General features: G+C 41.6%; 1 protein-coding gene across 1 annotated transcript in view; it reads right to left on the bottom strand.

Annotated features, from left to right (window-relative positions):
• syne1a (spectrin repeat containing, nuclear envelope 1a) overlaps nt 1–24,259 on the bottom strand; it is a 135,460-nt gene that overhangs the window by 36,329 nt on the left and 74,872 nt on the right. The window contains exons 68-93 of the mRNA XM_061707319.1: nt 21,448–21,774; nt 21,015–21,167; nt 20,681–20,848; nt 20,075–20,251; nt 18,863–19,009; nt 18,538–18,663; nt 18,270–18,446; nt 17,750–18,015; nt 16,812–16,968; nt 16,299–16,697; nt 14,529–16,136; nt 13,345–13,682; nt 13,061–13,205; nt 12,650–12,868; nt 10,935–11,221; nt 10,531–10,696; nt 10,232–10,387; nt 9,843–9,995; nt 9,121–9,303; nt 8,862–8,999; nt 8,396–8,581; nt 7,391–7,513; nt 7,112–7,294; nt 6,241–6,384; nt 2,879–3,109; nt 514–654 (exon numbers count right to left, since the gene is read on the bottom strand). Of these exons, the coding sequence (XP_061563303.1) occupies nt 514–654; nt 2,879–3,109; nt 6,241–6,384; nt 7,112–7,294; nt 7,391–7,513; nt 8,396–8,581; nt 8,862–8,999; nt 9,121–9,303; nt 9,843–9,995; nt 10,232–10,387; nt 10,531–10,696; nt 10,935–11,221; nt 12,650–12,868; nt 13,061–13,205; nt 13,345–13,682; nt 14,529–16,136; nt 16,299–16,697; nt 16,812–16,968; nt 17,750–18,015; nt 18,270–18,446; nt 18,538–18,663; nt 18,863–19,009; nt 20,075–20,251; nt 20,681–20,848; nt 21,015–21,167; nt 21,448–21,774 (6,498 nt within the window). The remainder of the gene's footprint in view (nt 1–513; nt 655–2,878; nt 3,110–6,240; nt 6,385–7,111; nt 7,295–7,390; nt 7,514–8,395; nt 8,582–8,861; nt 9,000–9,120; nt 9,304–9,842; nt 9,996–10,231; nt 10,388–10,530; nt 10,697–10,934; nt 11,222–12,649; nt 12,869–13,060; nt 13,206–13,344; nt 13,683–14,528; nt 16,137–16,298; nt 16,698–16,811; nt 16,969–17,749; nt 18,016–18,269; nt 18,447–18,537; nt 18,664–18,862; nt 19,010–20,074; nt 20,252–20,680; nt 20,849–21,014; nt 21,168–21,447; nt 21,775–24,259) is intronic.

Genomic DNA, 24,259 nt, shown 5'->3' with positions numbered 1-24,259 from the left:
TTAAAGTTTATTTGGGAAAGTAAATATTTGAGAAAATGCAGATAAGGAGGGGAAGCGGGGGCAGCAGAGGATTCTCCAGCTGTTTCAATCACACATGGGGCTGATAGTGGAAGTCGGATTATGGTGATGATGGGAAGGGATGGGAGCAAAAATAAAATGTCCACCTTAAGATGTCATCTTCAGAATGAGTCATGTCTTGAAATAAAGCAGCATAACAGTAAAGTGCTAATTACTTTCTTAATAGTCCTTCATTATCTTGGCATACACTTTATGAAAACAGTCCTAGCTAATAGTTGCATTTCCTAATTTAATAAGAAAAAAAAAAAAGAGCATGAGTGCACCCTTAAGACAAAAGTTGCAGAGACTGTTATTTCCAACCAAAGATACAACTTAATACTACTTAAAATGGACATTTTCACTTTTGCACATTGTGATTTTTAAAATTGGAGGTGTCTTGAAGACATGATGGTAGAATGAAAGCTCTGGAAAGTGGAGGGATGGGATTTGCAGTACCTGGTTAAGAGGAGTGTCAGCGTTACCCCCGGGAGACGGGGAGCGGCAGGCAGGGGGAGAGGAGACCTCGCTGTTGGTGCCCTCCTCCCCTGACTCCTCTGTCACAGGGGATAGCAGCGTGTGGCAGCGGCCGGCTGTCATCTGACCACATATATGCACCGCACACCAAAACATACACATCAAAGAAGCAGGCGAAGGGAGGAAAAAAGGAGGGAGATCAAACAGAGTACAGCCAGATCAAAGGAGTTGAAAAGACAGAACAATGAAGAGGGAGGAGAAAAGAAGGCATCAAATTAATGGAAGAGGGCAAGTTAGGCAGATTCCAAAAAGCACACACACATTGCTGATTAATTAGGTAGCATGTGATCAAATATCACAGGGAGGAGGGTGATTAGATGCCATTACTGTGACTGATATCAAACACTGCAGTGCTTTTGCTGTCGCAGAGCATTAAAGTTACCTCTGCGAGATCAAGTGGACGGATGAAAATATCTGAGGATACATCAGGCTAAAGGAATGTCCCACAGCCGGACGCTGACAATCACACTTGCAGTAAGTACACATGCAGTGATTGTTCAATGACATACTGTACAGTCACAGTGTAGAGTCACAGTTTCAAAAGCACAGTAGCCTCATTTCCATTACAGATGTAGGTCACTTCATATCACATACTGACGAGTTTGTATACAGTTCGATGGAGAAGTACAGTTAGGAGTGACTTGTGTGTAGAGCACAAGCTGTCTAATGGACCTATCCACGAGTATGAAGGCCTACATTTAACCAAGAAAATAGTCAAATTGTGGCTTAGCTCACAGAAACAGAGTAGTGAGTAAAGCAGAGGCAGCCATCCTGGAAGTGGCACAGTTGTCAGCGTTCCTGCATGCTTCAGTGGAGAGGCAGAGCTGAAATGTGAGCCAAGTCCTGCTGGGCTGCTTTTTGGCAGTTGATGCAGAACTCAGCCTACTGACTCAGTGAGTTATATTCAAAAGGACTTTTCCCGGGTTTCATGATGCAATGCAGTGCAACAGAGAGCATGGACACACAAGCCTTTCAGTGGTTTCTGTAGTGCCAGCTTCACTGAAAATCAACATTGTAGCATTGTACTTTGTCAAGGATTTAAGCACTGCATGCAACCCATTTGTCATCCCCAGAGATGGAAACACATACCTAACATGCACTGTTTAAACTCTCTCTCTCTCTCTCTCTCACACACACACACACACACACACACACACACACACACACACACACACACACACACACACACACACACACACACACACACACACACACACACACACACACACACACACACACACACACACACACACACACACACACACACACTTTTATATCCTGTTTCCTGAGCAGTGGAGACGAAACACACCACAAACAACTGTGGCAAAGCAAGAAAGCAAAGATATCTTATCCAGAAAGAACCCCATAGAAAGAGGCAGGCGAGGAATAGAGATGGTTGCTCATGAGTAAACACATGAGGAATATGAATGTTCATGTTCAGGATCAGATACTAGCAAGTTGACAGATTCAGGGTAATATGAAGCAAAGGAAGTGACAAAGCAAGGTATCAGTGAAGAGGAGAGGAGACTACTGAAATAGTAACGCTCGCAGTGAAGGCATAATGAGGGGAAAATGCTTTGAGCCAGCTAAAATAAAAAGAAAAGAGAAGCAGAAGAGAGGATAAAAACGTATCCGGAGCCTTTTCCAGCACTGAGCAAAAGTGGAGGTACTTTGGTTCCATCTACCACATTAACATTACAGGGACATACATAACATGGATTTCTGTAGTATCACAACTACGCTGAACAATTCAGGCAGTCTCTTAAATTATTTTCATTGATAAGAAGCATGAGGAGCTCTGCAACAGATGGCATAGCCCCCACAGAGCCCTGATCTCAACATGATCCGTCGGTCTGGGATTACCTGAAGAGACAGAAACAACTCAGACTTCCTAAATCCACGGAGAAATTGCAGCAAGATGTTGGGAACAAACCACCCACAGGAGATTTAAATACTGTTTTGAAGGCCAAATAGTCCCACTGAATGATTTAACTGAAGCATTGTTGTTGCTGACGTCCTTTCATTACTTTCAGAGCCTTGTGCATAGTCGTATGTTTACATATGACTGACCGCTGAGAAGATGCAGATGGGGCCCTACAGCTCAGTTGAGAGAAAATGTCTGTGTAAACTACAACCAAAACTGTCATTATTACCTTAGAAACCCCCAAAGCACCTATAGGGATCCCTGTATTCTCATGCAAACACAAACAGGCACACAGCCATAACAATGTGGACATATGTCACTGTGTCACTGTGTCGAGCCAATAAAAAAAGCTTTCCCACTCACCATAACAACAGAGGGGTGTGCTGGAAGCTGCTTGGAGCCAGCCAAGCCAGCGTTAGCCACAACACTGGGCAGCTCCTCATCACTCAACTCCTCCATCCCATCTGAAAGGCCCTCCACCTCACTGACCGTCAGCAGCATGGTGGCGTGTTTGGCCTTAACTGTCAGCATCTTACACTTGGAGTGGAGCGAGGCAATCTGCTCCTGGTAGCCACGGATCTTCTGAGCCAGCTCCTGTCAAAACATTCCCCCAAAGAGAAAAAACACCACCACCCACAGGATCAGGAGAGTGTGCCTCAAAACACAGCAGAAGATCAATAGTTCCTTGTTAAATGGGATCCAGAGAAAAAAAGGGGGCAACTGAGTTGGTTCAGTGTGGAAAGTGTTGCCGGCGTGAGGGGGGTCAACTTGAGCAGACGCATTCTCTTCTTTCCCCAGTCTCTCGCTTTTGCCTTCACTGTGAGTAAGTGTAGGAAGAGAATAGCACTGCCTCACTCTCTCTTTTTTCCCCTGTCTGTATCGCTCCTCTGTATCTCTGAACCAATCAGAGCAGCACAGAGGCGGGTGACTCAGATCAGCGGTAAGGCGAACATACAGGATGTTTGGTTGAGACAGACCCTGCAGAAATAGTTCAAAATCCCTCAGACACTCCCTCTTGTACACATACACAAATGGCAGGGAAAAACAGGAAATGATCTCACTGCCTGTTCCCCCGCCCACGCCCGTTGCTTCCGCCTCCGCCAATCCACGGGCCAGACTGCTTGTAACAATAGAGAGCAGCAAGGAAGGAGGCAGTGCTCAGAGAAGGAGAATGACAGAACTGGTATCAAATTACAGCCAGAGCGCTGGAGCTCAGCTCCTCCTTTTCTCCTCCTCCTCCTCCTCCCTCCTCCCTCCTCTACTCCCTCCTACCCGCAGATGGCCAATGCACAGATAATCAGGTCATGTGACTAAAAGGGCCAGTGGAGTTACAGCTGCTCAGCTTAGAGATCAAACATAGATATAATCATACTGTCATGTGAAGCCACTTTGCTGCTACAAAGAGACTCTGATAGAAAGGACAGACCTGCATACGTCTGACTATGTTCTCGTCATGCACAAGAGGTCGATAAAAATCTGTTCATGCTGTGCAGAAAAAATTAAAAACATGGGTTGTCTATATGGGTGTTTGATCCATTTCTCTGACAGATCTTTCCCTTCGTACTCGCACGAGAAATCAAAGGCACTCATTCAGCAAAGTGAAACTGCAACAATAAGCTCGAGGGTTAAGTAGCTCCGGTGAGACCTTACCATGCCATCTACATACACAAGTCTGAGAAAAAGTGATACTTCAACATAGATCTTTTTAATTTCTTTTGGGATTTTTTTTCTTAAATCTTGTAAATATTAATATGTATATATCTTCCTGAATTTTAGGTTACGCAGGTGGATGCAATTTGGGGGTCGTAATAAAGTAAAAATAAATTAATACATCAATAAACAAATAAATATTACTTTAAAGCTGTAACATTAAGATGTAATTGAGATTATCAATTGGTACAAAGACGATGTCTACAAAATATTGAGCCTTTAAGGAGCAAAGATAAAGGACAAGAATGGCCTAAAATGGACATCCATAATCACCCATCACTGCACTGGGAAGTGTCATTGACCAATAACTGATATAACTGATAAATGTACTGATGTACCAGACCAAAGGCAGAAAGAGCCAGCCAGGCTCTTATTCAGTCCAAATGCCAGTCTGTGACCTGTATTGGCTCGTATCAGTCCCAGTTATTTACAGTATACTTCTGATATGACAGCATTAATGCAGAAAACTACACCGAGAATATAGAGCAACATATCCTTCTTTAAACATCTTTTCAGCCAACATGCATGCATTTATAAACCACAAAATAAACACACATTACACAGGTAAGAAGCAGAACAAGAGGGTACGTGTACTGGACCGGCCTACGGTCACCTGTGGTGTCTCCATAAGAGGATTTTGAAATAAAACAATTCCAACAAAAGCAACACTGTAACGGTTTACACCATAAGATCTGTTTGCAGGACAAATGGAACAAAATAAACCCTTACAAGCAATTCCAAAAACATTTTTGATGTTCTTCCTTTGAGAGAGGAATTGTCAAAATTACAAATGACAAATTAGGTATTATTATTATTATAAGTAAAGATGAAATCAATCAACTTTTATTTGGTGTATAAAAAATATAAAACCATCCCATTTTTTAATTAGCCTTTTGAAACAGACCCAACTGGTTCAGTTATCTGGATGCTCTGATTCAGATCGTTACATGCACCATCAGATAAAAGAGGAATGTGCAAGAGTTAAACACACAACACAATCAAGGGTCAACATAATATTCTCCTTGATCTCCTGTCTGGTGGAACAGCTCTAGTTATACACTCTTGAATTAGGATTTTATGAAACATTCATATCACAGAATGACAACATTAATTACACCTGCAGCTACTATAACTACTAAACTATAGTTACTAAACATTACAAAGTGACTCAGTCAAAATGATAGAGTTTTAGTTCCTTTACCACAACTTCTTATTTTGTGTTTTTACATTACAACAAAGTACAGGAAATAGATTTAAAGGCTTTTTATTTCTCAATTGTGGTTCTTTCATGTTAAAAGTTCATGACTCGATCATCAGCATATTCATTTTCTGAGATGTGAAACACACAAACAAGTTAAAAGTAGATTAGTGTAGTAACGTCACACACAGTGACACATCCTGGATCTGATTTGTTTGTGATGCATTAAGTCAAATCAGCAGCAGAGCGATGAGAGAAGCTAGTGTTCGTGTCAATTAACTGTTATGAAAGATCCAACATGGGCTTACTTAGAAGTAGTTAAAAATAGGTTGTATGTTATTTGAGATGGCTTAACATTAGCAAATGTGTTTTTTTTTTTGGTTGAAAATGATTAACGGACTGGTTTTGAAAATGTTTTGGGAGGCAGCTGCTTTCTTCTTGAACTTCTGTCCAAGTATCTTTAACTGGACTACAGTTCTGGGCCATTCAGAACAACTTTCACCCCTGCTTCTGCTTAAGAAAACGCTGCAGTAAAGTAATTAATTTCACCATAAAATAAGTCAATGCTAAATCAGTTCAATCAGGTGTACTGAACTTGATATAGCTGAAATTAATCTTAATAAGGGAACATCAACATTAGTTTTAGTAGCACTAGGCAGACTCGCACGCATGCATGCACGCGCGCAAAACCGTTGGACTCAGTACACTGCTCTCCAAGGTGAATTCAGCATGTTGCGTTTATGGTTTTGAAATGTTTGATACTCTGAAAGGTGAAACTATGAGTGAGTACGTATGTAAATATGTGGTCATTTCATACCTCATGGTGGTGTATCTGAGCCTGAAGTTCCTGTATGTTGCTGGTGGAGACAGGCCGGTCCTGAATGATGCGATGAGCATCCTCTATTAATCTCTGGAGACTCTTGACTTCCTGTTCATACTGCTCATACTGCACCACAGCCTCCTGTGAAAGATGAAACATTGAGAAAAAAATTTAAAAGCTTCAGGATATGCGATGTCCCCTATAGATCAACACTACATGCCACTGTGTTGTCATGCTTATTGCTGTGTCACAATAAACGAATAAAACAGTATCTTCACAGAGATGCACTCTTACACATGTCTGAGATCTGCCAGTATTGGAATAGTGAGGTTCACTAAATACAAAACTCTCTTGTTTATTGTGGTCTTCATAAGTTAATAAGCTCCAGAGCAATTTATTGAAATTATGACCGTGCGAGCATGCAGCAGATTTGAAATTGCTAAGGTACTTTTTTTTTTGACTGTACTTTTTCTTTGAATAGTCACTAATCTTTGCTGGACAATAAATGGAGAAAAATACTGCTCTGATGGTTGCTAAAAGAAAAGACATATTCCTGAGAAAACATGTTGAGGCAACACAGAGTGGATTCATGATAATATATCAATTAAAACAATTACAGGCAAGGCAAGTTAATTTGTATAACACGTTTCAGCAACAAGGCAATTCAAGCTGCTTTAATTCAATATTTTAAATAGTTTTCTCCACAACAATAATGCAAAAGCTAGTCATCTTTGAAGAATCCTTATATCATTCTGAAAGATAACACATTGCTTTAACACAATCTATGTCTCTCGACCCTGTTAAATGTAGAAATTGTACACGTCACTGACAGCATCTCAACAATGTTAATATGAGCACTGCCCTCTACCTGGAGGATGTTGCACTGCTGGATGGTGGTGTGCTGCAGCTGGCTGGCCTCTTGCTGCAGAGTCTGAGCCGTTAGGCAGATAGGCAGACTGGCCACTACCTCTTCAGGCAGCCGGAGGGCGCTCTGGCACTTCTGAACTGCAGCCACCTGGTGTTTAAAGCCCTCCATTTCTACCAGCAGACGCTTGATGAAAGAGTAAAGATGAGGTTTCAGAGTGGAAGAAAAACATCTAGGTGCGTCATAATGAGAGCTTGTGTCTTAAACAGCTGCACTGATTACCTGTCTCTGGGTGAGCTGCTCCCTGAGGCTGAGCTTGTTGAGATCAGGGGAAGCGAGTGTGACTTGGATCTGATCTACTGCAGCGTGGAGGCTCTTCACCTCCGCCTCAAGGCGTAACATGTCCTGAGGACAGAAACATATACAACAATATAATCAATCAATCAAATTTTATTTATATAGCACTTTTCGTCCAGGTACATGAAATACAAAGTGCTTTGACATTTTGATTGAAAAATAATCATAATAAACAAATAAAAACTGGGAGACCAAAAAATAAAAACTGGGAGACCAATGCACCCTGACATACAATATAAAATATATAAAATTTATAAAAAGATAAAGGTTCAAGGATTAAGGCTAAAAAAAAAAAATCAGTCCACAACAATAAAAATAATAAAAACATTATAAGAGATAGATAAATAAATAAAACAGATACCTTTAAAAAATTTTAAACGGTCACATTTTAAGTCAAGCATATGGGAACAGGAGTCTGCAAAAGTAGTTTGCCTTGTACTTTGAGCTACAAACAGCAAGGTGTGTTTCCCTTCATAAACTATTCCTCTGAATGACATAAATGTATTTTGAGGGTAGAAAACTAAGCTACCAGTCATATCAGCTTTAAGCGGTTCTCTGTAATCTAGCTTCAGAGAAAATTCACACTCCCAAGGTGAATTGCAAACAGACTTCCATTCCAGAAGGTCATTCAGGTAGCAGTTGTGTGGCTCTCAGATAAGTGTGACAGATTACTGCGGCACGAGCTGAAATAGTTCCCTAATTAGTGTGTAATACTCTAAGTGGCCAAAAGGGGATACTGTCTGGTTAATGATCTGGGACTTGACTCTGAGAGGATGTGCACCTCTTATTAGACACCCAAATCCCTGCAATTAACTTATTTTTGCATATCTTATCAGTAATTAGGTTTATTCATCACAGCAGCCAAAAATACATTTCTGTGACAGTGACAGTTCTGTGACATTTCAATAATGGCAGTTGAAGATTATTTACCTTAGCTGCATCCTGCAGACTCTGGAGGCGGGTCTTGGCAGATTGCTGCAGCTCTTCTGTGCATCTGCTGAGGTGTTTTACCTGCTGACTCCACCCCCCCTTCCGCAGCACATCTGCCAGCTGCCCCTCCCTCTCCCCCAAAGCCTCCAAATCACCATAGAGACCTCTGCACTCCCGCAGCAACGCCTGTCACCATAAACCATAAATAGTGAATCAAAAACTGGAACCTTTTCTATGAGGCAATTAGACTAACTAAGGTCAGCCAACATAGTGACGTACAGTGAGACATTTTACTCCAAGCGTGTGAATATAATTAGTTGCAAAAATGTGTAGCAGCTTCACATATAAACAAGGCTGATGTACAAAGAGTATCTGCTTTTGAGGGACATTTCTAAAACCTTGGCATGAAGTAAACACAGCTTTAAGATGTCGTTGAAGTAATTCACTCTCCCAGTTTGAGACTCACCTGGTGTGCTCGGATTTGCTCCTGCAACTGGGAGGAAGAGCTCCAGATGATATTCCCAGTGATCAGAGCTTCAGCTTTTTCTACCCAGCCCAGTATGAATGCCCTTGAGTGCTGATACTCCTGTACTTGTCTCTCTGCCTGCTCACACGAATTAAAAACAAAAACAAGTTCATAATATGTGGTATATTGACAACACAAATACTGGAAATCTGTCCCTAGGGAGAACTACAAGAAATGGAGAATGGCATGTCCATATCACCTTCTTCAGTCTGCTGACTCTGTCCTGGACCCGCTGTGCAGTGTGACGCTGCAGCTCCATCAGTTTAACTACAGCATCACCCAGCTGCTTACACAAAAGTGGGTTGTGCTCTCCGAACCCCTGCACGGCCGCTCCTAACTCTGCCAGAGAGGAGCCGCAGGACTCGCACTCTTCAAAAAGAGCCTGGAGAGAAGAGGAGGCAAAAATCCAGAGTGAACAGACGACGTTAGGTAGAGAGAACATAATCAATTAAAGAACGGGGTAAAACCCAAATGTGACCATCAGTAAATGTTTAAAATTTATTTAGAATCAGTCTACACTTCAGGAAACATCCAGACATTAGTTACAGTCATGAATTAAAAGATAAAAGATGGTAAGTGGTGGTTTAATGAGAGGTCATAGGGCAGACTATTCCTGCGCTATTAGCAGTGATTAATTAGTAGTTTTAAACATGCAGACTGTTTCCTGAACCAGTAATTATTCCTGTAAATGCACTTGAGCTCCTGTATAGAGAGACAGAGGAGTGGGAAAATAAAAATCTTGTGGAAACGAGACAAGAGGCTCAAATGCCCATCTGGAGTCAAAAGTGGGTCGTTGCTCGTGGCAGAAACCCACTTCACTCCAACTCTCTAACACTCGTTAACCCCAACACCTGCAAAATGAATAGTTAGTTTAACTGGGGTTAATTGCTTGCTAATTAATCAATCTGTCTGTCTGATTACTTTGGTGTCTTCTTTGGCCTCCTCTAGGTCAGCACTCTTGTCCTCCAATTTTCCAGTGATGGTCTTCAGCTTCCCCTCAATGTCCTGAAGTCTGGAGCTGAAATCCTCCTTCACATCTCTGGTCTGCTGCACTTCTCTCTCCCTTGCCTGCACCTAGAGAAGATGACAGAAATACACAGTTCTATTTTAACCATCCTTTTTTTTTTTGGCATGAATTGATCATGCCAGAGAAGATACAGGAAACGAGGGTTGGCTATGCCATGCGGTAGGAAAGGCTGTCAAGCCGTGGTTATTGCAACAGATAGCCTGAGCCTTCAGCAGTGGAGCAACAAAGAAAAAGATTTCACTCCGCTGACATGAGCCTTTAGCAACTCTGAACATGAGGTTACCTGATCTTCAGCAGAACCCAAAGCCAAAGCCACCTCAGCTAGCTGCATGCTCAGCTCGGAGGGCAGACCAGCTTGAAGGTCCTGATACTTTGACTGCTGCAGCTCTGCCATGCGCTCCACACTCTGACGTCTGCTGATGACCTCACCATGTGCGGTCTACAACGCAAACATCACATGCAAGAGAGCAAATCCCTTTCAGTCTTCTCAGTTAAATGTTAATATATTGTGTTTATCTTCAAAAGGCCATCATGGAAGCAGGAGGTCAGTGCTAAGCTGACAGTGCACATGTGTTGGCCTACCTCAAGTTCTTGCAGCAGTGAATCCAGGTCTGCAGTGGGACTCAGCAATAAGCCACGGGTGTCTTGTATCCAGCCTTTGACTAAGCCCAGCTCCTTCTCAACCTCCTCTCTTTCTCTCAACTCCTGCTGTACCTGAGTCCTGCTGACCCACACCTGCAACAACAATCTAAACAAAGACAGAGGAAATAGTTGAAAAAACATATTGCACGTAAAAAAAATCTTCTATCTCAAGTGAGGTATTTATTTGTTGTTAAAAGGTTGTTAAGAATAAAAGGACTGATGATAAAAATTCATCTTGTGGTAAGTGTAAATATAATTTTGCTGTAAGAGTCTAGTAAATTTAAAGTCATGTTTATTTTTTATATTTTTGGTTGTCAATAGCCACAGCTAATAGTTAGTCTTACCCATCATATTGCTCCTGCATGCTTCTGATCTCTCGTCGACACAGTGTCTCTTCATGACCATTCTCCATCTTTTTATCCATCGCCTCCTCCTTCTCCTCTTCTCCTCTGAGACAGCGAGTTTGCTGCCACAGCAGGGCCAGTATGGACTGCTCCCTCTCCACCTCCTGGCTGAAAGAGTCATGGTACTCCAGGAGGCTCTGGAGCGCCGCCCTGGTGGCTGCCTTCTCAACAGTGCTGTCTGGGACGCGACTGTGAAGGTCTTTGGACACAGAGCGCACCTTCTCCATCTAAGGGCAGGAAGTTTCAGTACAGTGATACAGTAGTAGTAGAATAACGATCAATAGTTTTTTTTTATAATCAGGAAAAAAATGTATGATTACTTCTGCAGAAATGCACCACTGTACTAACTGAGTAGTTAGAAGTTATAACCTAGCATCTCCATTTGATTGATTTGTGTTATCTGAGTAACATTCCACCGAAAGACTATATTCACTGACTCTTTTATTTATATGCCTAAAAGATGAATATACAAATAGGTTCTATTTTTAACATGAAAGGTTTTCAGCTTGATTGTGGGCATTAAGTATTAAAAAAGGGGTTTGGTGCACAAGATTGAAGTACACATTTCTTTGACTTTGGCTTTTCCAAGTGGAATTCGAGCCTTTAACTTTATCAGACGTTTAAAAGGAGTATTTTTTTAAGAGTTATTAATAAAATGAATGAACTTCAAAACTGTCCACTGTGGCAGGGTTTGTCGGTTTAAAAAAAAAAAACAGATCTAAAAATGAGAGAATGACATCATGTTCAATTAAACAAATAAGCCACAGGAAAGAACAAGAATATGGCATGTGCAACGGAGTTTACTTCATTTCCCTTCGGAAACAGGAACACTGTTTTGTGGGTATTCTTGGGAGCTGACAGTTGGACTCTAATTAGGTCAAAAGGCGGGAAAAAGCACCATGACACAGATTTTTGGCAGGAGGACGCAACTGGCGTGAAGCCTGGAGTTACATCACAGCACAACTGTTATTCAGTCATTGCTGTGGTTGACCCAAATCTGCAGCTGAAGCAACAGTTTTATAGACTTTTCTCTGATTACATCTCTGTTTGGAGAGTATCAGCTCTGGCTTGTTTTGTGTAAATCTGTGGAACAGAGAACACCAGCAAATAGGCAAGTATAAACTAGGCTAAACTTTTACACTAAAATGTGAAGCCATTGTCCAGCGAGGAAGTTGTTGCAGACTGCATGTGCTCTACAAACAGAAGAAACATTCTTTGTGGCCCATTTCCTAAAAAAAAAAAGTAGTTCCATCGATACCTGTGTACACAGGAATCTGAGAAATAATTTGAAAAACGCAATTCCATTGTTACATTTTACAAGTGTGTAAATGTGTTTGTTTTCATGGAGAAAAGGCTCAATAACAGCCACTAAACAATACATGGGACATCCTTGGATTCCTGACAACATACATCTCAAATAAATAAGTAAAATAGAGGAACCATTTTGTGGATCAGAAAGAAAAACATCTGTATTTGAAGAAAAGAAACGCGGTTTAAAACATCTGCAGGATACAATTTTTAATCAGCCATTTCAAATGACATTGTCTCTTGGCATTGAAACAAACCTGTTATGTTTGTGTCAGTCATATGTCAGAGTCTATGTTTACATTACGTCAAATTTCAAATATTAAATGATCATCCCTGGATTGTCTTACCTTGTCAATGAAGTTCTTCCACTCCTTGGCAGTGTCCTCAAGAGCCCTCTGCTGGGCTCGGGCCACACTGCAGAGCCTGGTCCACCGTTGCCATAGTGACGACACAGCGTGACTGGTGACGGTTTTGCCAGATTCAGAGATGATTTGCTCCAGCTCTGTTACATTCCCTCTCACAGCATTCAGAGGCAGCTCCAGCATGTCAATGTGAGCCACCAGAGACTGCAGTCAAAAGATAAATACAAGCTCTTCAATAAGTCCGATCCCCTGAAACATTCAGACCGCGGAAAGGCACAACTTGAATCTAAAAGGGCATATGGGTTAGGTGGTGCAATTAATCAGCTGAATCGCTTAACAGTGAATATATCTGATGATTTTCCTTGAAAGAAAATGTGGACGACTCCAGTGACTCACCTGGTGTCTTTGACATTTATCTTCTGCCTCGTGGACACTGATGGCTTTAGAAGTGGTAAATGTGGCCATCTTGCTTTCTAAATCATTCATCTGTTCAACCAGTGTCTTTTTCACATTTTGAAATGAGCTCCAAAGAATACCACACCTAAGAAAAAAAAAACATACATTACAAACAACTGCTGAGCCACAGTATATAAAATAAGCAGATTATAGACAGATATACAGATTAAACATGAAAGTAAATTAATAAAACCAGTCCATTTAAGGGCTGACACAGCACACACCTCTGCAGCTCTTCTTTGTAAGCATACACCTGCTGCTTGACCTCTGTGTTCCTCAGGTGCATTGCCTGAACCTTTTCTCGGAGCTCTCTCATCACTCCTGCATTCACTAAATCCACCGGCAGAGGATCCAAAGTCCTCATCTCCTCCAGACCAGCTGCAATGTTCTTCTCCTGGGCTGAAGTTTCGTCCAGGTGTCTCATTAACTCTGTGAAGTTCTCAAGCTCCACCCCGGTGCTGGCCCCGTGGAGCAAAGCGGCTGCAGAGTCCAGCCACTTCTGCGTGCGCTGCTGAGATAAGTGGTATCTCTGGACCAGGGAAAGAGCTTGATCCACAGCCAGCTAGAATATGCAGAAGGTGATTAAATTAACTTCAAGCCGGAATTTTTTCTTTTTTTACTACAAGAATTTTTTCTACCAAGATATAATATTTTGAGTCAAATGTTGACAGTACAGTTAAAAAGAATTGTAGTGATTTCACTGAAATATACGTTTAAAAGACAAAGGAGATCAGAAGATCAAAATCCCTTACAGGAAAAAAAAGTGATTATGTAATGTTAGCAGAACATTTATTGTTCAAAATAATCTTTTGGTATCTTTGGTATTGAAATCTTACTTATTCAAATGTTCTTGATTCAAATAGTATCTTGAGATGTATTTTAAATGCTTTAATCTCCCTGAGCTTATTAACTTTCATAGTATGAGGGAGCAGGAGATGGAAAATCATATTTAATGGGTTTTGTTCATGAAAGATATATTAGATTTCTGATCAGGAGGGGAGCCTCACTCAGCCAGCGATATCCAAATTTACAGACTTAAATTAATAATACTTAAATTAATAAAAAACATATAATACAAAGTAGATAGCTCATGGAAACACAGGCAAAAACACACGAAGGACAACCTATGTACTTACATATAGATAGATAGATAGATAGATAGATAGATAGATAGATAGATAGATAGATAGATAGATAGATAGATAGATAGATAGATAGATAGATAGATAGATAGATAGATAGATAGATAGATAGATAGATAGATAGATAGATAGATAGATAGATAGATAGATAGATAGATAGATAGATAGATAGATAGATAGATAGATAGATAGATAGATAGATAGATAGATAGATAGATAGATAGATAGATAGATAGATAGATAGATAGATAGATAGATAGATATACCTGTTTTGTGCCACTTTCTTGTTGAACTTCAGCTCCCAGCTTTGTCAGCACTCCCAATTTTTCTTCGATGTGGGCTGAAACCATTTCTTTGCTACTTTCCTTGTTTTGCTTTTCTCTGCTACCCAAGATGCCCACCACCTTCAGTCTACTTTTCATTTCCTCTCCTAGGATTTGTAGTTTCCTTTTCTCCTCGTGTATCCTCTCAGTTTTCGCCTCTGAAAGGCTGAAAGGCTCCTTCAGCTTTTCTTTAACAGCATTCAACCACTCCAACATCCTCTCAGCTTCTCTTGTAAAATCACTCTTTGTGGTGGCTATTTCATTTTCCTCAACAAAAGATTCAATGTCACATCGCAGAGACTCCAGTTGCAGTTTAGTGTCAGGGAAGGCAGCAGCGTCAAACTTCAGATGAAGGGTTTTGGTTTTTTGATCAAATTCTTCACCCTGAGCACTCACGCCTTCCAGACGTCCCAGCAGTGAATACAAACTTGTGATTTTTTCTAGGGCACTTATTCCTTTATTTGATTTTACTCTGACCAGCTCTTCCTTTACTGACTCAAGCTCTAAGTCGAATAGTGAAAACACCCTGTCATGCTCTACCTGTATAATCAAACAGTCATTTAGCTGTTTTATCTTCTCACTGTGTCGCCTTTTTAGTGCAGTGTGGAGACTGACCAGCTGCTGCGTCTCCTCAGTTCTGTATTGCAGACCTCTGCTGAGAAATCCTTCACATTTGCCATGCAGTTCTCTAACAGCAGGGCTGACATGGACCAAGCTTTCTTCAATACTTCTGTATTCATTCATTAAAGTAACGACTTCCTCCGCTTTAACACTGATAGTCTGCTTCTCTAGATTGTCAAATTGCTCCTGAATCTCCTCCAGTGCATTGCGAGTTATATCGAAGAAAGTGCTGAACTCTTTTCTCTCTAAGACTATCTGTTGCACTCTGTCCTTTTTCTCTTTGGCAAGAGCTAGGATGGCATTGTACTGCTGAGGCAGTGCATTGAGGCGCTCATCTAGGTAACAATGATCGATCTCGTTCAGAGTCGGAAGGATTTCCTGGCCTATTCTCTGAACAATAAGGAGGAGGTTCTCGTACTCTGAAGCTTGTTCTAAGACACTTTGAAAGTTAGACAGTTGTGTTTGCAAATCTTTTTCTTGGATTTGCAAGTTCTCATCAACACTACTGAAATTGATTTCAGGGAATGTTATGGCATCTGCTTGCCTTAACCAGTGGCAAGTCTTGTCCAGGTCCACATGAAAGTACTTCCTGGAGGTCAAGGCCTTCTCTAAGCCACTGAGACGCTGGGTGGTCCTCTGGAGGGCCGTTTCAAAGGCCGCCTGAACCTCCTCCAGTTTCGCCAGCGTTTCAGCTCTTTCTTTGTCAGTGGCATCTCTCTCCAATTCTCGCCCTTGCATCCAGAGCGATGCCAGCTCCCTTTGATATGCTCGTAAGCCACTGTGGACACCTTGACACGCAGAAACCTGTTTGGCCAGATCCTCTGGAAGGAGTGCTATGTGGTCATCCAACAACGCCTTCCTCTCCTGCTGCTGCACCCACAGCAAGGCTCTCCCTAAGCCTTGAAGGAACTGTGTCCGCTCTGTGAAGGCCTTGAGTGGAAGAATTTTACAAATATTACAAATTATTTGCAAAACGATGCAGTGAAATAAGTTTTATCCACAACAGTGTGGAGTTTGCACCAGATAAAGCTTAGCCTGTAAGGGTATGATTAAAATGTGAATTGCATCCAGTTTAAAATTCCAGCTGCTTACCTTACTGAGATACTTCCTCCTTTGGGCAACCTGAGCCCCAAGAGCCTCCACCTCCATCTGGGCTTGTTCAACAAGCTCCTGCAAGCATCTCTTCTCACTCAGCCCCAGCCGGGAGGCCACGGCCTGAGCTTCGCTCACCGCCTGAACAAGCAGCTGTTGACGCGCCTCCAGTTCCACACATACGCTGAGGTGGTCAAAGAGAAAACTCTGGGCCAGATCGGGGGGTGGGCTGGTTTTCAGTGCAGAGGTGAGTGCAGGCCGCTGTTCCTCCACCCACTCTCTCGCATCTCTCAGCTGGGTTTCCACCTGGGCGAGATCCTCTAGTGTCTGAGCAGAATCCTTAATCTTCTGCTGAATAAGAGTTTCAAGCTGGGCCCAGCGTTGCTCCAGGTGGCCCACCTGGTTAAATGCAAAAGAGTGCTGCTATTAAAGCAAATACATGTAGATGAATTCAACTTTCAGACCAACTTGTACATACATTGGCATTTGTAACAAGAGTAATAAGGTTGTCACCTGTTGTTTGACCAGCTCTTTATCTAGCAGGCTAAGTCGAGGCAGGATAACTTGTCTCTGGTCTCTTAGGTCTTCAAGGGTCTCCTTCTGTTCCTCTAGGTCACTAGAAAGCTTCCTCAGAGCCTCTAGATGCTCACTTGTACTCTCTGTGTCAGCCCTAAGTACACAAATACAGAGTTTAAAGCACACTGAGTACAAGGGAAAACAGTTATATAGGTAAGTCTCAAGTCTTTGCTAGAAGTCTTTGCCAACACTAAACTGAGATGCATTACAGTGACAGCGGTGGATGTATGGAATAAATTAGATATAGATTTGAAATTATGTAGAACTTTAACTTTATTTAAAAAAACATTGAAAAGAAGGATGATTTCCTTATATTATATTAATGAGTGGCTTGATGTTGATTTGGGTATTTATTTAATTGGTGATTTGCTTTGATTCTTTAAGGATGAAGGTAGCATGTAGACTGCACCTTTATTTTAAAAATCTTTTTTATTTTTTGAGGAATGTTTGTTATCCCTACAGAGGCAATTTGTTTTACGGGCAGTCTTTTTCTTACTTTTTGCTTTTATTTTATTAATTTAATTAATCTTTTTGAGGGTAGGCAAATAATAAGCTTTGCTTCAGCCTACCCCTTTTTCGGTCTAGATGTTATTTGTTTATTTGTATACTGGAAACTTTTTTGTTATGTTTTCTTTGAACAATTGAACGTTTTCTTGTTGTCAGTTTTATTCTTGGTTTTTTATTTATTTTTTTTTTGTGTCATGACCGAAAAATAAACTAAAAAAAAAAAAAAAAAAAAAAAATAAGGTAAACATACATTATAACAAATCAAGTAATTTTTGTTATAGTCAGCTAGCTTTTATATGCACTTGAAAGGTTAATCTACAGGATTATAAATGAAAAGTTAGTCAAAGCTTCTAAGAATATCTTCATACCTGGCAAGGTAGTCCCATTCCCTGGACACTTGGTGGAAGAGTTCCTCCACAGCAACTACACTCTCCTGGAACTCTCCACTTCGCTGCATGTCCTCCCCACGCTGAGCTTCCAGCTCTTCCACCCGTTGGCCCAGCACAATCCAGCCTCTTTTCAGCCTCCTTATCTCCTCCAGTGCAGGAGAGACCTGTCCATCCGTCAACCTGCTGATGGCGTCGTTCAAATGAGTCGCCTCAGATTGTTTCTCTCTAATCTGTTGGAGGAATTCCTGCAGGAAAGATAATAGAGAATCAAGCACGGGTCTGAAGTTTTGTTTCAGAAGTGGCATTTCGAAGTTGTTGTTCTTTTGTTTTTTTAATAACAGAAGTTTTACAAGTGGAAATAAAATAAAAAAACATATATATATATATATATATATATATATATATATATATATATATATATATATATATATATATATATATATATATATATATATATATATATATATATATATGTCTTTTAAATAGCAAGTGCAGAGACCTGCGCCTTGTCCAGCTGATTTTGTGCAATCTTGGGCTCCAGCTCCGCAGGTCTCCTGATGAGGTTCTGAAGTTCCTGTTCCGTTTCTCTAAGCTGGGTCTCCAGATCTGCCGTCTGTTCCTCCATTTCCCGCCAGCTGTCGGCTACTTCTTCACTAAGAAGCATACGCTCCTCAATCTAATCATGAAAATATCAAGAATTCCATCCACAGTAAGGTATTTGAACAGTTAAAGTACTCAGTTTTAAAGACAGAATGACAGATTATCACCTGCAGTTTGACCTGCTGGATAGCTGCTGCCGTTTCCCTGACCCTCGACTCCGACAGGTCACATGCTGAACACACAAGCTGGAAGTATGTGCTCGCCTGTTCTTGGAGAGCTCGCTCCTGCTTCACCTGTTTGTCAAAGGATTTGTTTAACCTTTTTATTTCATTTATGGACAGTTGTTCAAGTGCTAAATTTATACAAAGCAGACATTTGTTTATTTTCAATTCAGCTAGTAAAGGTGTGTTTAGAAATAAAATTAAATGCTAAACTGTTATGGAGATTGTAGCCTTCAAGATCTTTTTAAGGCGCTGAAATGTGCTTACTGACCTGCTGCAGAGCCTCTTCAAGGCTGGCAAAAGTATGTGTATGGGGCTCTGTTTCTTCTGAAACAGAGTACAACCAGGTCTGGCAGAGTTGCAGTGTGTCCTGCAGACTGACATGTCTCTGCAGCTCGTGGTCTAGACTTTGATAAACCTGTAAGGAAATAAAAGTTAAAAGACAAAACCAAGTGTAATGAGATGCATAATGTTTCTACCTGAAGCAGACACTGAAAGGATTTCAGCCAAAAGCAGCAGAAAACATATTTAGCTGAACTCACAATGAGGGGCACGATGCCATAATCCATACCTTTGAAATTGGCATACGTGGTCAAACAGAAAGACGCACTAAATGGCAAAATCTAAAAATGGGGGCCGTTATGCTGCGTTTTATTTAACAGGTGTCGAATGTGGAGGCGTCCGTCCCCTCCAGGGGAGAGCGAAACAGCAAGGTCTGATTGACAGTGTTAATTTGAGAGCATTGGGGGGGGGGCTTTGGCAAACTGCCCAATGTATTTGGCAAAGGCCAGAAAGCTGGCATGGTGGCAAGTGGCGGGCAGGATATTAGAGCTGTGTTGTGCTGGGACACGGTTGGCAGCCACTGTAACACTGAAGGCACAGTTGTAGAGAAGCCAGCAGTGTAGTGGTAAAAAGTGGCTGGATCACACAATGCCAGATTGGATGTGCGCACGGTGGTGGAGGTGGTGTCTTGGGAGGTGAGCCGTGATGACAGAATAGAGGTTGCCAAAATGGCAGAGTGGGACTGGATTATAGGACTAGCCAGATCCACTGAATGGTGGCGTGTGATCATTTTTGGCTCAAGCATGAAAAAGTGGGGTTGACAGGGGATATACGGAGATTAATATGGCGAGATTGAGTTAGTGATGTTGGCGGTGGGGTCTGTCTCAGTACGGCTGCTGTTAAGCTCTATTTTGGCAGATTTAATTGGTTGTGCCCCCTACAGTGACACTGAAAGGCGGCCTTAAGGTGTCAGAATGGGTTAGCATTCAGTGGATAGCTTGACTCCTGGAACAGGACACTGCCTGTGTCTGCACATGCACCCGGATTCACAAATGAGTACACATCCAGTGTTTAAATACATGCATCATAAATGAATAGAGGAACCATCTAATTACAACCGTCATTATCAACTTCAAACTCTCTCCTTCCTCTTCTTCTGCATTCCCACCCTCCCTTATCCCATCTCCTCCTCTTCACTCACTCTTTGCGCTGTGCTACAGATGGCAGAGTAGCTGTCTCTGATGCCTTGCTGGTGAGCCTGAACCTGCTGTCTCAGCCTGCTCTGCACACGGTCACTGCAGCCTTGTACCAGGTGGTCTCCTCGCTCTTTTAGGCCTGCCAAACGATCCTCAAAGCCGGCAATTTCCTCCATGATGGCCTGCAGGGATAATGTATCCAAGAAGGATCTTGTTAGAGGGAAACTCCAGTGGCAAGGTAATTCAGGACGAGAAGGTGACACGGGAGGTCAAAGAAGAGTGACACCACCAAGGGAGAACCGGTGGAAATTGAACAGACCTGATATTTTGAACTTGAAATTAGATGTGTAAAACACAAAGGTAATTTTCAAAGGACAGCAGCTTTGTATACACTAGATCCGTGGGGAATTTTATCAGCTTGTATGTGTAGTATCAAGCGTCATGTAACACATAGCTCGACAAATATTGTGTGCCGTAAGTGTGAATATTTGAAACTGTAGAGAGCAGAGATACGAAGAAGTTGTTCTCTAATGAGGGCTCATTACTCAAGCTGCATCGTGTGTCACATAGATGGCAAACAACAGCAAAAGTGAGACAGTGTAATTGGTCACCTTGTGTCTGGACAGCTGTTGAGTTGCTGCCTCGAGGCTGCCGCTCACGCTTGGATCAGGAGTCACCATCCTGCTGGACATCTGCAGCAGCCAGCGCTCCACTTCCTGGAGTTCGTTGTGGTACGCTTCCTGTTCCTTTACCTGGCCTTCCAAGTTTTCCACATGAGCCTGAACAACACAGTCCACAAAGAACCAATTTATACTGATTACAGAAAGCACACAGGAAACTGATAGCACCGTCTTTGACACACTCTTAAACTATACATGGTTTATTCTAAAAGGTCCACCTGCTCTGTAATTTATATATTTTCTCTCGCACATCCTAACATCTCACCATCGCAGCTTTACAAAGTTCAGCGTAGTCTTTTTGCAGTCTGTGCATTTTGTCTCTAATGGAGGGGTAGTGGACAGACGCCAGCAGAGCATCTCCCTTCTCCATCACTGACTTGACGGATCCGTCGTGGGACTGAACCATCTGCAAAATGGCCTGGGGACAGAGACAGACTGGTTTCTTTAGTCCAATGTTGGACCAGGGTTAGAATATGTGAGTATATTTCGTGTACTTAAATGCTTAGCACTACAATAATTTATACGTAATGAAGATTCTGGAAAAAGTTAGCTTTGTTTTAATCATATTCACCTTTTCTGTCAATAAGACATGCAAGGGCATTCATTAACATAATAGTATTCATCTCAATGTTCTACTAAACCATCAGAGTGGAAAATTACTGAACACAGCATTAGCATAGTGCTCCATAGTGCTGTACCTTATACTTAGCCAGCTGTGCTCTCCGTTGATACATCTCAGCCTTGGGCTCCACTGGGGTGCTGAGCAGAACCCGGGTCTCTACAAGCCATTGGGCCTGAGCCTTGTACCGCTCCTGAAACTCCTTAGCTAGCAGTAATGCACGTTCCAGGAAGTTGCGCTCTTGCCTAAGTCCCCCTGCGAGCTCCTCCAGCTGGCTAAGACGTGCTTCTACCTCTCCCCCTAAACTTTCAGCTCCGGCGTCGTTCAGGAAGCCTGCTGCCTGCTCTGCCCGCTCCCTCAGGGATTTCAGGGAAGTGTGACCATGCTGGAGCTCAGACTGCAGAGTCTGGGTGAAAGACAGAGCAGAAATTCAATTCAGCAAAGATTGAGTGTTGTACCCATTACTTTATGCTTAATGACCTTCAACCAGGGCATTTAACAATTCAGAGTTAAAGAAAAAAAAACATTTCTCCACTGTTGTACCAAGAATCTTAATGCCCATCCTCTGGGATAAAGGGACACATTTATATCATAGCTTCAATGACTTAGAGGTTAACATTGGACACAGTATCAGTGATTTCTTTGTCCTTTGACTCCAGTACAGCCCCACTCATCAATTCTGGCCTAGCAGCGCTTTTGTAAAGCTTTGAACCCGTCAGGTACACTGACACTTGCATGGTGAAATGTGGAGACGATTGGGAGGTCATGGTGAGGAAAAACCACTATGAATAATATGAAAGGAGGACCCAATTATAAAGATCCTTATAACGGGCAACAGTAGCTGCAGGGTTTCCGGGGCAACCACAATATACCGAACACACATACAATGACCTCCCCTCGATGGGATGCCCTAGCTTTCATCATCAGCCTATTATTGCTTGAGCAGAGGAAGCAAGCTCACTATGTAACAAACCCAGATTTCCAGTCACTCCTGCTGGTAGGGTAACAAGACCTGTGTGTGTTTGCACACACCTACATTTCCTGCTTAATCTGACACACCAGGACTGTTCATCAGTTCTTGGCTTGTGGCTTTAACTAGCGATATACAGTCTATTTAATTTTTATATGATTCTGTGTTTGAAGGAGTCTGCAGTAATTACCATTTGCAGTGTGGTAGCTTTTGTTCCATGTGACCAATTAGCTCCACTTCTTATCAGGGAGAAAAAAAAAACTACACCTCACATTTAGTTTCTCTTTCAACAGTACCACTCATTATTCAGATCTTGAATTAAAATTATTTTTTTAGACTGTAAGCAGCAAAATTAACCTCAGAATTATATTTTATTTCTAATTTAAAAAAATGTAATGATCTAATTTATCCAGAAAGAAAAAAAAAGAGAATTAAGTGGATTTAGCCACTGAAAAAAAGGTGATGCTTTCATGTTTTAGAGACTGCAATATGGTGAACGTAATATATGAGGTCCTTGCCCTTTATATGTCAACTGCCATGTAACCCTGTTTATTCATGTCAAGTTCCTTGTGCATCTACTGTAAATGATGAGCACTGTGGGATCTGATTCTTATTCTGTATTGGTTCCTGGGCTCCTTAATCAGCTGTGTTTACTGTAGCACTGGAAACCACGTTCATGTACAAATAGTGGACAGTGGATGAACATGACTATGGTCATCCCGCTGCTGCTTCCACCTGCCTGCTGTGTGCTGTCGACGTCCCCGACTCCCCCAGTCTGGCCTTCGGCAGGAGGGTCCCCCCTTATGAGCCTGGTCCTGCTCAAGGTTTCTTCCCTCCTAAAGGGGAGTTTTTCCTTGCCACTGTTTGGCTTAAGGCTTTTCTCCCACTAAGGGAGTTTTTACCTGCCATTGTTTATATAATAATTGCTCGGGGGTTTATGTTTATGTTTATGTTTATGTTCATGTTCTGGATCTCTGGAAAGCGTCTAGAGACAACATCTGTTGTATTAGACGCTATATAAATAAAATTGAATTGAATTGAATTGAATTGAATGACTAAGTAAATATATATGTTAGTAGCCCCCATTCTGAAATGAGCGATAACGCTTTGCTCAAGTCAAAAATGAATCTTATTTTGTCTTTTGCATTGCGTATATATGGCTGACAAGAGAGGAGGCTGTCTGTTTTTATATTACTTTTTTTTTATGTAAAAGCTGTATTTGGACCTTCAAGAAATGTGAAGGTCATTTTTATTTTTGCTTTTTGCCTGGTTTTAATTTTTGCAAGAGAATTTACGCTTTTTGGAGACCTAACGTACTTCAAAATAAAAATAAAATTTTAAAAATCATTATACTATACAATAAGAAAATGTTGACAAAATTTTGTCTTAAAGCTTTACATTATTACAACAGTCAACTCTTGCAGACCTCTTGCAGCTGTATGAACCCCACTATAAAATGAAATCAAATAAAAATAACTAAAGTCCTCTACGACAACTATTGACCGGTGGTGTGTCAATGCATAATCACACAGCCTCTCTCACAACAGGAGACGAGGAAGTCATGAAGCACTCTTTTATGCCAGCTTTGGTGTTGGAAGGACACGTGTGGTGGCAGCATTTCTTCAGTCATTTAAAGACCGTGCATCGATCCCAGACATGGATTACTTCAAAGACCACCACAGGTGATGTGTTGTAAATGTCCACTGCTTTTCAGGATGTGTGTGAGGAAGACAGAAAGCTGAGATACAGTGATGCACAGACAAACGAAGTGTCAAGGATGTGTGAAATCATGCCAGGTTGTGGAGTTTGTTGCAGTTCATTAGTACTTCAGGTTGGTTTTGTGATATGTTAGAAGAGAGGAAATTCTGTGTGTGTGAGTGTGCGAGATGTGAAGCAGTAAGGGCACTACATCAATTACAGT

Source organism: Cololabis saira, chromosome 18 (genome assembly GCF_033807715.1).
Source record: "Cololabis saira isolate AMF1-May2022 chromosome 18, fColSai1.1, whole genome shotgun sequence".
NCBI lineage: Eukaryota > Metazoa > Chordata > Actinopteri > Beloniformes > Belonidae > Cololabis > Cololabis saira.
The sequence above is the reverse complement of the archived record's forward strand: the minus strand, read 5'-3'. Positions and strand labels throughout refer to the sequence as shown.